Source organism: Psittacula echo (assembly GCF_963264785.1).
Source record: "Psittacula echo genome assembly, chromosome: 4".
NCBI classification, from domain to species: Eukaryota; Metazoa; Chordata; class Aves; order Psittaciformes; family Psittacidae; genus Psittacula; species Psittacula echo.
In genome coordinates, this window is record NC_137738.1 from 50,182,490 (window position 1) to 50,196,221 (window position 13,732).

The following is a 13,732-nucleotide window of genomic DNA, read 5'->3' on the forward strand; positions in this document are numbered from 1 at the left end:
GGAAAATAACATTTAACTCCTCCATGCTGCTCTGTGCTGGATTTTTTTTACAAGGTCATTTCCCTTTTTATCTCACTTATCCATAATGGAAGGAATAAGCTCCCATCCCACCATCCTCAAAGGTAGTGTACTGGTGGGAGGGTGGCTTCAAACACATGCTGCTGTTGCTGTCTGGAGAGCAGCAGCAGTTGCAGATGTGTGTAGGAGGAAAGAGTGAAAAGGCATGTCTCCAATGATGTCAAACTGCGTAAGACATCTACAGCCATTTAGATCCATGGCAAATACAAAAGCAACATGCCTGAATGTTTCCCAATTGCCAAGTAAAATTGTGGAAAAACTCTGAAATTAATTTCTGAATGAACAGCCAACAAAGAACCTATGCTTAATATTCTTTACTAACACGGCTTCATGCAATCACTCACAAACCCCTGCGCTATTTTTGTTTGGATCGCTCACTTCTATTACAGCTCCATTCTATTTCCATTTTTGAGAAGTTGCTATAATTCACAGTTCTCCCCATCCTTACTGATCAAGTTTTCTTACATTTCTATCCAACAAGTAGGGGCACAAATTCCTATTACAGATTTTTCCCAGCACAGTGGGACTGCTCTAGAATATGTATCATGTGGCCAATATAGGATGTGATTACATTCACTTGTGTTATTCTAGTCCTCTAGCTTAAATTTTTGTTACTTCCAGGATTTATCCTCATTACGTATGAATGTCAATTATTCACAAGTTGACTCTTAAGCCATGTAGTCAGTATTGTCAGCCAACTGATTAAACTTTTTTAGAAGACTCCTTATTTTTTTTCCTAGCATCATACTCTTACTCTTGGAAGTGAGTTCTCTAAATGCCTATTTACACTTCGCTGTTATTCTTCAAATGTTCCTTAGGGCTTCTACTACTCCTAAAAATCTCAGTGAGAAAGGAAAGAGTCCTGTAAGGCAGCAAGCATGCTGAATGTAAAGCCTGTTTTACCAAATAGTATCTTTCTCCTTGTTCCCTTGAATCCTTTCTCCATTCTCATCCCCATTTTTAATTTTTAAAAAAAGTCTCTTACGAGTTGAAAATATAAGTATTTAGCTTTTTTGTTGTTGTTGTTTTCCATTCGCAAAACATGTAATACTTTGATACTGCAACATAATTAGCAGATGACAATACTGTGTGAAGAAAATTCCAAACAAATTACCCTCCATTTTCACACATTTAAACATATGTATATATAAGAGCAAGTAACTACATTGCATAGTGAGTAGCAGCAATGACAGTTAAGGATACCTAGTGATGCCATCTGTCTCTCTTTTCAACAGTTCACAGCGGTGTCAAATCCTAACAGTTCCACATAAAAAAGTCTATGCTGGACATCTGTCCACGCCATGTTTTTTTGCAAAACTTCAGGCAAACACAGGTCAGCTGGTAACAAATAAGGTTAGCAAGTTCACTAACAAGACACTGCATAATGCTAAACCTTGTATTCCATCTATTCACATTCAAGAGCTCTATTTAGTGTCATGGAACGGAATGCAGTGCCTAATGCCTTTGAGGATGTGGGAAAAAAATGCCTCTGCTTCTCAGCCTGTGCTATCTGCCTCATGGGTAAGATCAACAGCACAAAAGGAGCATACAAAGTGCGAATTTACCCAACTAGGTGTAGGAAAAAGTCCCCAACCCTGCACCAGGTATAACCACACCCCAGACAAAAGCAAGTTTTAGTTTAGTGTAGGTAGCTTACTGCAAAAAACAGTGCAAAGCACAGTATTTTGGCTACAATCTATGTCTGTTACACCAGACATCTAAAAGTCCCTACCCCCACGCTTCAGTTTTCCTTGCTCTGCAAGACCAGCTTCCCATAGAGAGGCAATCTGCTGGTTTGGGCCAGAGAAAATATGTGATGTAATTCAATTTATGCCTCAATTTGGACATTTAGAATAAGAGCAATCTGAGGTGCAACATGGGTTAGCTAGTTTCATCATAGAGCCATAAAGATCTCCTTGAACCATGCAAGCTAAGAAACAAAGTCTGCTTGCCAGCTCCATGTGAGATAGCAGATCCAGATGCATTAAATTCACACTTTTAACCCTGACCACTGTTCTCTGTTGACATTTTGCTTCAGCATCAGCCCACCAGCTTCTACATTCTTCTTCATACTTAATGCCACCTTGTTATCCTTCTCCCTGAACCATAGGTTCCTTAATTCATCTCTATTTTTCTTAGTGAGTTACCTTCCAACAAAATACAGCCTAACGTGTCAAAGAAGCTAAATGGCAAACACTTTCTGGCATTAATGACAGACCATTAACACCGTTCATTCCCATCTGCGTGTTTTAGCTCCTTCCATTAGGTTAAGCACAGGATTTGTGCCTGTAAAAAAAGTTAGTATGAAGCTATGATTTCAGTGGAGTTCTTTAGCTCCAAGTAATTTTTCTCCAAAAAAGGGGAGATAACAGTACACATTTTACAAAATATCAGCAGAGAACTGGTCAAGTAAGTATGGCAAAAGTATGTTGAAGAATAACAATGTGACATGCAGAAAAAAAATAGGGCAAAAAGCACAGGTACCAGCAGTCACAGTTCAAGAATGTCTGCACAACTGAAATTATTTTAGCTTGACACTTCCATGACTATGGTAGCAACAGCCCAATGATCCCCTTTCATCCTAAAGATTAAGTATTGTGGCACATTTAAACAAATAATGGCACAAATTATATGTATGAGAAGAGGTTAAAAGGATAACTTTGTTAAACAATAATGTAAGAAAGTATTCTAGTTTTATAAATCTAATTATGCAAGACTCTACACAGAAATGTATCCAGACCTTGTTGGTGAAACTTTAGCCAAACAGTCAATTTCATCAAACTCAAAATGCTTCACAAAACCAGGCCAGTTTTCTTAGAATAAAGAAAAAATTGCAATTCGAAATGCTCCAAAATATTTGATTTTAATTTTTCTTTATTGTGTTATATAACACAAAGTCAAGTATGTTTCCATTCTGCTGAAACAGAATACTTCAAACACCCCCAAACTCTCTTTCCTTCATCTGCTTTTGAGAGATTCCTCTTTTAATGTTTCATTTTCTCCAGAATCCTGAACTACATTGTGTTTCAGAATACTGTAAAAATTTGGATTTTTTTTACACCTTTTGCACAGCTCTTGTAATAGACAGACTCTTTCATACTTCACATGCTCCTCAACGTGCCTCTTAGATCTATCTGAAAAGTACTGGCAGACAAATGATAATTTAAGATAAAAAAAATTTATCAGAGTTAAATAACTAAAAATAAAATGCTACCTTAATTTCATCTTTATGCAAAGCTCTACTAGCCTTAAAGAATTTCCTAGGCTTTACAAGACTGAGGTCACTTAAAAGGGAAGAAATGTAGCCCTTAAAGAATCGCAGTTAACTGAAATCTGCAGATTTTTCACGAATGCCTTACAAATTTTATGTTGCATGACAAATTGCTGATGAAAACAATCTAAACACTTAAGGAATTAATTATGAAATTAACAAATTTAGCTTCTCACTGAACTTGCATGAGTTAAAAAATTACTGCAACAAAAGCTGCACTGAAAAAATGCATTGACTCAGTCCAATAACTAGTCTGACATACTAGGTTTCACACATGCAAAATAACTCTTAAGACTGTGATAACTGTTAAGACACGTAAGATCGAAATGTTCTAGATTTGTGCTGTATTCTGTTTAAACAATGACGATAGAAATGAATATGAACAGCTACCTCAATCTGTCCAACTGGATCACTGAACAGCCAAGACTTTGAACACAACCAGGCAGAATCACTGAACCAAAGAAAAGTCCATGTTGGAAGGGACCTCTGGAGAACATACAATGCAACCTTCTGTTAAGAGCAGGGCATTAGACTAAGTTACCCAGGGCCCTGCCAAGTCAAGTCCTAAATATTTCCAGCAAGAGTGACTGTCTCTTTTCCTGGCAGCCTATTCCAATTGTTCTCATGTTGAGAAGTTTCTTCCTTAGATTCAGACAGAATTTTCCCTGGTGAAACTTGTGTCCATTTCCTTTTTTACCACCACTGTGACTCCTCCACCTCCACCTCCTCTATAACTACCTTTTAGTTACTGGAGGGCTGTGACTAGATTCATCCAAGCTTCCCAGACTCCTTCAGCCTTTCTTCATATGTCAGGTCCTTCAACAACCTAATCATCCTGGTGGCCTTCCACTGGACTTTCTCCAGTTTTTCAGTGAAATAAAAATTTTAGCCATCCCTCTGTAACACATTAAAAAGAAAGGGCCCATTCCTCATATGGGCTGCTAGAAAGTATCAGACTGCACAACAGGCTGATGCTGGGTTGAGTAAGTCACGTTAACTTTGCATTATGCCTGTAATGTATAAATGCTTTAACTTTCTTTCAATACATGTTTGAAGCAGTAAGTGAACATTACACCTTTACAACTCATACTAGTTTAATTATCTATTTTTAAGTCAGTGGAAAGCTATTCTTGAAATTAAACTTTCTATACCAGTACTTATTTTGCACTTATCCTTACAAATGTGATAAAGTTCTTGGCAAAGCCTTTAATGATTACAAGACAAAGAAACACAACATTAAAAGTGTTGCTGTCAAGAAATTTTGGACACAGATAGTGAATGTGGAAAATAAGTTGCAATGCAGTTTTATAAAGAATTTCAAGAAATATCATACTTCTTTAGTTCTGAAAATTTTAATATGAAACAAATGAAATACTGCCAATTTACCTTTAATTTCATTTGAAATGAGCAGCTTATTTTCTGTCTCCTCCTCTTCACACTCTTTGTTCTTTATGGAGTCCTTCATTTGTAGTACTCCACTGAGGAAAATATAATGTTAATTTTTTATTAATACATCATAAAAATCACTAAGCATGATGACATCTCTTGCCAATAATGCCATTTACACAACAGGATTCCCACACAAAGAATGTTTCATCATCATAAAGTAAAAAAAAAAAAAAAAAGAGGATCTAATTTCTGGCAAATGGCATGACTACTGACATGAATTTTGCAGTGAAGGCTTGAGAACAGTATAGATTAAGATTATGTAAATCATGGCAACACACAACTTCATAACTGAAACTGGAAAATACACAAATGAAGGCAGTGGATGTGTCCATAGCAGAAGAGTGAAGAACACATATATAGATCCATTTCCTACAAAGCCTTACTGGCTATCCAGGCCATTTTCAGGAGATGTCTGAAACAACATTTACTCTTTTTCTCCGCCCAACCTTCATCTCCACCCTACCCAACTCTTGTACTATACTGACACTGTTGTGTAACTGCTAATGATATCGCTGAAATTATCTGTATTCGTTACTGGTTTGGCATTACTTCTTACCCAGCTAAAACAGTTGCTCTTACCCCTGGTGCCTGTGGCTGCTCCCTCAGCTTTGCCAGCCTAAGAATTTGCAAAGAGGGAATGCCTTCCCCCTGCTGAGAAAAATAAGGCAAGAGAGCTGGAAATAAGAGAACTTCTCAAAGGGGGGTGGGTGTATTTGCATTTTAAAGTTAGTTCCTGGGAAGTTCCTTTTCAAACTCTGCCTTCAGAAGTTATTTCCAGCCTTGTTTCTTACAAAAATGAAGCTTACATGAACTTGCTGATGTTATGTGCATATTTCCTTCTGCTCTGAAGAACTTGATAAGACTTTGGCCAATTCTTACTAAACCATCACAGATCCAAAGCTCTCAGAGATACTAACTGCATAATGAACATTCTCTAAAAACAGGCACCAGACAGAATGACCTTAAAGTCTAGATTGCAAGAAAGCCCACTACATGAACCCATGCTTTACTATCTACCAGAGAAGCACCTGACAAAAACCCCTTCACACGTCCCAAACACAGATAAAAAGCCAAACTAGAGCTAACACTTCGTTAGACATCAAGATTAGCAACCGTCAAAACACAAACCCACAGAAGAAACAGGCCTTTTAATTCAATTGTTTACATCTATACTATTAAATATAAGTAAGCATATGGGAATAAATCAGCAAGTTCACCAACATCAAAAAAAATCTATTTAACACATTATTAATGATGCAGAATGAACACAACAAATGGAAAAATACAGCCTTTGTAGTATGGTATATATATATATATAAAAATAATAAAGGTGTGACAAGCAATGCCAGTGGAATGCATACAGCGGGCATGCCTTCTTGTGACACAAAGGACTTCTCCACCCTCACTTCCTCAGAAGTATCACCTGATTTATTTACTTTGAAATTATTTCCCTAAACTCCACAGACACAGAAAGCTTTCAAAGTAAGATGATCCAAAGTAGTGCAATTAATTCCAAAGCCAAACTAAATTATTACTGTAATTCAACATAAAGAAGAGAGATCACCAAAACCCGTGAGGAAACACGTATCTTCCAAATTTCCTTAGGACAATTTTCACAGCAACATACAACCAGAAATTTTATCTCACTAAATACAAGACAGTGTCATGAGCTGAAGGTTTTGGGGAAGGGGTTGGAAGATAAATGGAATTTTCTTTTAAGAGGTAGTACCATTTGATTATCAAGCCTGAGTGCTCACCTTCCTTCATTGTAAGCATTTCCAGAGTGGAAATATTATAACAGTGAAATCCTTTTGCTACTCTGAGGATAGCATAAAGATACTTTCGAATTAAAACTGAATATGCTGCAGGCACGTGATTTTTATCTTGAATTTTAATCTCAGGAACATGCCAGAGGGACAGACTGCAGTTTTTACACATGTATTTTTGTAAACCAGAATTTTCTAGTATAACTGTTTGTATGTACAGATACCTCTGACTTGTTAAAAATTAAAAAAAAAAAAAAAAAAAAAGACAAGAGAGACAAGGAGTAAATTGGAATGGAAGATTAGCTGAGTACCACTTAGATGTAACACAAAAAAGTAAATCTCATGGTTGGATTCATACGTAGTTTGCTCCTCAAACAAGGACTTGTAAGAAATAAAAGATTACCTGGAATATGAAGGTATACACAACTGTAATGAAGTCAAACATAATTAAATCCACACCACAAGCTCAGCAGCTAAAGAGCACACAAGTATCTATGTCTTCTATTATGCATGTGTACTTTGAATATACATCTAAAAAGATCCAGAGTATTGCAATAACTAGATGTTAAATATTTGTATATGTGAACTTTAGCAGTTCACATACACCTGATTTTGTGAACACTATTTTTCATGCCTTTTTCAAAGGAAGTTTATTCAACTGGAAGTCCTTTCTGACTATGCTGGATACACAAGAAATGTGGAAAGCTAGATGATAAAATGCGTAGTCATCCATGTATTCAAACAGTTCAAATAGAGACTGCAAAGCCTCTGGGGATTTCAAAGTTGGCACAACGTTGTTATTCACTTAATGTAAATGACTCAATACAGTGAACAGACAGCACAAATACCGCTTATTTTAGGTCTTCATGAAGATACCACCCTCCAAAAAATGAAGTAAAAAAAGAATTGTTTTTCAAATAATTTTTAGAGATAGTCTGTGAAGTCAACGTTTATTTCTAAAACAAGGTGAATTTACTACAACTGTTAATTTACTACAAAATGGTTAAAGTGATGAACAACAACTGCTATTTAATACAGGTTTTCAAAACTGCACATGAAACTGTCTTTCCAGTGTTTAAATTCACTTGAGGATGACTAGTGAATGCTGTTAATTTGACTTATGGAAATTATATCAACACTGCTAGATGTTCCTACTAGATCTTTTTCAATAGAATGTGAACAATATCATCTGACTGAAATAATGTGCAAGAATGTTCTAAAGAAAAACTGATATTAAAAGATGTAAAAAGCTACACATTATTTTTTTTATTAGCATAGTTTTTTGGAATAAAGGGAACAATAATAATTCAGAAGAGAACAACAAATCTAATGGAAAAAGGAAGGGAAATCAAACTCCACTGCCAGATCTGGTTAACTCCATTTGAAAAAAACAGTTTGAAAAAAAACCTTGCAGAAGCATTTCAGATGATTTAATTGATTCTTAAAAAACCAGTTAAGTTCCAATCATCAGCTTTACTGCGAGGTATTTACTGTACAATATGAACTCTCTAAAGTTTCTCAAGACACTACTATTGCTAAAAATTACAGTTCATATATTATGAATGCATGATAATGTGGCTCACATAAATATGTAACAAATGACACTTCCTCATCCAGAGTCTTCTATCTCTGTATAAAAAAGCCAATAAAATAATCCACTGATCCTGTAACTAATTAAAAACAGAGAATCCTAATGCCTCACATATCCCCATGAAAACACTGAATTGCATCTTTCTAGTTTCAAAGATAGCCTTCTTATACCATAAATATTATTTTTCAGTGCAAGCTTGGAAACTTATCTCATGTCATTTTCTGTCAAAAAGACACTCCAAATCCTGAGAGTTAAGGAATTACTTTTCATTTTTAAATATATGTACATATTTGTACATATACAATAACATTTCGGAAAGGTAAGGAAGAAGGATCTCAACTTCCAACACTTTTTCTGCCTTGCAGTATTTTTTCTCTCCTCTCTGATACGCATTTCTTATTTCTTAAATACATTGTGACACTCCCCCCTTATTTCTAATATAAAGACAGCTGAAGAACTTAAATCTCCTTCCCCACTGCTTCCAAGAGTCCCACGGACAAATCACTGTATTGCATTGCCCGGTAAACTGCATTTTAAACTGACTGACTCAAAACAACCCATACTTTGAAAGGAACCAACAATTACCCAGGTGCCTTCTTTTCTTTCGCATCACATAGCAGGGACTTCTTGCAAGGAGATTTACTTTCTGCTTCTTCCTGCTTAGTTGTTTCTGGTACAGTTTTTCCAGATGATCGATTGGGAGCTGAAGATTTCATACCTATGTGACCAGGGCTGGGGCATTTTCTGTCACTGTTTGAAACAAATTAACAAAATGTTTAAAACTCCAGCAGTTGAGTTGTTGTTCACCTTACTTTCTCTATGGGTAAAGAATCATTCATGTAATCAACATAAAAGAGTTTTGTTCATTTGTTTTAAGAAATACACAGAAGTTCTTCATCTGCCACCAACAGAAATCACAACACAGAACTCTTCTCTATGAAATCAAAGGTAATACATGTAGGCAAATCAACAGGAACAGAATTTGCCTAATGTTATTTTTGATAATAAGCTATCCACTTCAAATATTTGTAACACAAGACAACTCCAACGGATCATTTTCATCTATCCATTCTCTCCCTTCCTTGATATACAAAAGTGCAGCCACAACACTGACAAAATTTTATGTAGTCTCTTACTTGGGGCAATGAAAAAAATAGCACTTGACACAGTCCCTGCCACATAGCACTTCTCACTGTTACTGGCTTCACCGGGAAGGTACCTGGGCTACCTGTCAGAGGGCAATTAAGTCACTTCAGATTTCTACAACCCTACATTTGTAAGAACAATCAAACCAGGCAGCACTGTGACAGATGAATATTTTGATTTTTAAAGCACAAAGCTGAACCTGTGTCCAAGAATGTAATGTAAATTACCATCTGTTGAAAATCATAGAATCATAGACAAGTTAGGGTTGAAAAGGACCTTAAGATCATCTAGCTCCAACACCCCTGCCATGGGCAGGGACACCTCACACTAAACCATGTCACCCAAGGCCTCATCCAACCTGCCCTTGAACACCGCCAAGGATGGAGCATTCACAACCTCCCTGGGCAACCCATTCCAGTGCCTCACCACCCTCTCAGTAAAGAATTTCTTCCTTAGATCCAATCTAAACTTCCCCTGTTTCAGTTTGAACCCATTACCCCTTGTCCTATCACTACAGCCCCCAATGGAGAGTTCCTCTCCAGCATCCTTGTAGGCCCCCTTCAGATACTGGAAGGCTGCTATGAGGTCTCCACGCAGCCTTCTCTTCTCCAGGCTGAACAGCCCCAGCTTTCTCAGCCTATCTTCATAAGGGAGGTGCTCCAGTCCCCTGATCATCCTCGTGGCCCTCCTCTGGACTTGCTCCAACAGTTCCATGTCCTTTTTATGTTGAGGACACCAGAACTGCACACAATACTCCAAGTGAGGTCTCAGGAGAGCAGAGTAGAGGGGCAGGATCACCTCCTTCGACCTGCTGGTCACGCTCCTCTTGATGCAGCCCAGGATTCGGTTGGCTTTCTGGGCTGTGAGCACACACTGAAGCTGGCTCATGTTCATTTTCACTTCGACCAACAATATGTGGTCATTACAATGGGAACTAGAAATCTTCACTACAAACATTCACATTTGCACATTTACATTAACATAGCACTTGAAAAGAATGGAGAGACTCTCTTCTTTTCCTTTCCTTCTTAAATTCACTATGCATCCCCACAGCCCAAAATAAGCACAGGAGTCAGTGTCCATAATTTCTGATAGAAAATGATAATCTGAAAATCATTATCTTGATATCAGATGCCTTTGTTTTTTTCCCAGTGCTCTTCCTAAAAGCTTCAGGTACAGAATTTAATACTGTTCTTGCAAAACTCACTCCCAGTAATTTGATTCCCCACTCCCACAATAATGACATAATTTATAGTGGGTATTCTTCAAAGTGCAACATTAATTTACAGTCATGTCAATAAGTCCACCCCAGGAAGCAAAAGAAATCCAAATAAATAATTTTCTTAAGTGAAACCAACTGACAAACACTCTATTTTAAATTCCAATCAAGCACTTAGTAGTCTAGATAGTTACACTGAGGATGAAATCGAATACTTGTCAAATCATACACAGTAAAATCAGTGCCAGTCTTTGACAGCTTGGCGATCTTTTTGATAAGCACTGATGAAACCGTATGCAGATAAATAAGCAGGCCTTTCTGAAACCATTTAGCCGTTACAGAACCACAAATTACATTACAGAACACTGAAATAAAGTACTGTTTTAGTCACAGACATCGCTTCAGTGGTAATTACTTGATTACAGGAGAGGTGGATCTTTCACTTGCTTCCACTTTTCTGTTTCTGGGGACAGGACTGGCTGCAGGCATCTCCCCACTCAACCGATCAGGTAAGAGGCTTTCTTTGTTCAAATTCATCTCTGAATATGGGCAGCTGACTGCACTAGAAGTTTAAGAAGAGAAATGCCTCCTTATTGTCAGTTCACTCATTTCAAATGAAATAACATCAGAGACCAGTTTTCTAGAAGCAGTTGCAATCAATTAATATAAAGAAGATTGAGGGAAAAAAAGCAGTAAGTAGTCATACTTAAAAATGTTAATAAACCTCAACCTGAAAATTTTTCACCTTTCCTTTTAACAGCAACTTATAAGTCAAATTGGATTAACTTGTATTACAGCATACAATCTGGAAAAGTGATGAATGTTTAGCCTGCTTCTTCATACCTTTACTAGCATTATAGATATAAAATACAGGTTGCCTTTGACTATACCCACCTCTCTCCAAATAAAGTCATATTCCCATGGTTACTTTTGCTGTGGAGGAGGGTATTTCTATTCTGCATGTCCACAAAGCAGCTGTACTGCAAGGGCACAGCATGAGGAATGGTGCACATCCTCTTACTGCAGTGAATGCCCCATCTTTGCAAATGCCATTTTGTGATATTCCATTAAAAGACACTGTTATTTTCACACTCTTTCTTATCGTTCGGTACTCCCTATTTCACTGCACTCCAGCTAGGGAAAGAGAAAATTTGACACTGTGCATTGATGTAATGACTTGTAAATGTGTTGTACCTCCTAAAGTCAGAAAACCTGCATTTGCACAAAAGGTAGGAAAGGGAAGAACAGAAAAATAAAACACATGGGCTAAACTAGGACCTTTTCTTTAGAAGAATGGAGTGCTCAACCGATGAGTTAGGCTACCTACTCTCTCTTCAAAGATAATAGCCTAAATTCTGAAAGGGGTATATGTGCCACAACAGTGAATAACAGCATGCTCAAGTTTTCAGATCTCTGTTTAAGATACAGGAGAGGCTGTACTAAACACGATGCTCTGTTTAGTACGTGGCTCATGAGGTATGACACGAACTATAATCTAACACCATGCTTTCCTACTTACCTGTATTATCACAATAGTAAAATAAACAAACAACCAAACAAAGAAAACAAACAACAAAAGCATGTCCTAGGATATTGCTTATTTTCTACTTAAGAATGTAACTACCTGCCTTTCCACAAACAGCCATATTTTATTTGTTTCACTGATTGTTACATGCATGATTGCCAAACAGAACTAATACAAACAAGTCTACCTAGCCAGCCATATGCCCTGCCATCTCCAATTTACAAAAAACAAATAGAAAACCAACAGCTTTTATACTCATGTTTTATAAAGCACAGCATCTAAAAAAAAAAAAAAAGAAAGTCTTATAAAAATATGCTGCACATTCTCAGTTTCCCTTACTGATGAAGCTTTGGATTCAGAGTGCGTATGAATCAACTCCTATTACAAGGTTGAATCAATACTGGTCGTCTAATTTTGGTCTAACCACCATAAAAATGTTGGTGGAAATTTACATTTCTCTCACTACTAGCAAAAAAGGAAAAAATTCCTTAAGGCTACTACAGGTGTTAGTCCCCAGCACCTCCTCTGAGGTACAGGCACTGAAGTTTTTGCTGTAAGAACCTTCATACCAGGAGTTACACAGCCAAATAAGATATAGCCAAATGGGTAGCTGGACACCAAAGCACTGCAGTTTACATTAGGTACTCTTTTGTTAACACAATTGTTTTACAGACATGGAACAGAATATACAAATAATAATAATAAAAAAAACAAACTCTGGGCATTACCTTAAGCAGCATTTGACATTTTATTTATATGCCTCTACTTGCATTTATTTTTCAACCTACTGGTTTTGTCTGTCATAAGGCTAGACTCTGCCAGATGTCTTAAAAGAACAAAAAAAGCCCATTAACAGAAATATGGGGAAGAAAACAGGAACAGCAGGAAAGAAGTGAAATTGTTTTGTGTTTTCAATTCTTTATACTGCTGCATCTATCAAAATGATGTGTTTTTCCCTTTCAAATGAACTACAAGATGAAAGATACAGGCTTCTATTCAGAAAAAGGTTTTAAGGAGCCAAAGCTAGTGGCAAATTCTTGCTGTGTCAAACTCATACCACTGTGATGAAATACAGTTATCAGAAACTCAGGAATATATTGGTTAATCTCAGTTCTGTTACTGCTATGAGGCAAAACATGTAATCTTCTTTTGGCTTCCTATGCTTACAGGGGTATTTTGAGGCTTTGTGTTTTTAAGCAGTTAGAGGGTTGCCTCAAAGAAACACTAAACACTACCACAGTGCTATTTAACTTCAGCTGCATAGTATTAAACAAGCCATACATCACAATGAAATCTGACAATGCAATTTCGTCTCCAGCAGGTCTTCTGTTCACGAACACCACTAACATGTTTTAAATTAAAAAAAAAAAAAAGGCCTCAAAATTCAGTCCTTCACTCGTAGAACTTGCCTGCTTTTACACTGCCATTTCCTTCAGTATTTTCTGGAAAAAAAGAAACTGAATGACAATTTCAGTCAACAATAGTTACAATATTGCTTTGGAATGCTAGATTCTGATGAGGTTTTCTTTCTAATTAATTGAGTTGCTGTATGATTTTTTCTTTTTTAAAAAAAGAACCCGTATGGTTTCCACTGTTGGCTTTGTTTCAGCAAAGCACAGCATGAATGAGTGTGTGTATGAGTTACATGACTTTGGATCAATCAATAAATCCTCCTGAATCTCAATGC

General features: G+C 36.9%; 1 protein-coding gene across 1 annotated transcript in view; it reads right to left on the reverse strand.

Annotated features, from left to right (window-relative positions):
• The window catches only part of L3MBTL3 (L3MBTL histone methyl-lysine binding protein 3), an 82,796-nt gene that overhangs the window by 4,971 nt on the left and 64,093 nt on the right, over nt 1-13,732 (reverse strand). The window contains exons 17-19 of the mRNA XM_080615766.1: nt 10,936-11,082; nt 8,741-8,905; nt 4,736-4,827 (exon numbers count right to left, since the gene is read on the reverse strand). Coding sequence (XP_080471892.1) covers nt 4,736-4,827; nt 8,741-8,905; nt 10,936-11,082 — 404 coding nt within the window. The remainder of the gene's footprint in view (nt 1-4,735; nt 4,828-8,740; nt 8,906-10,935; nt 11,083-13,732) is intronic.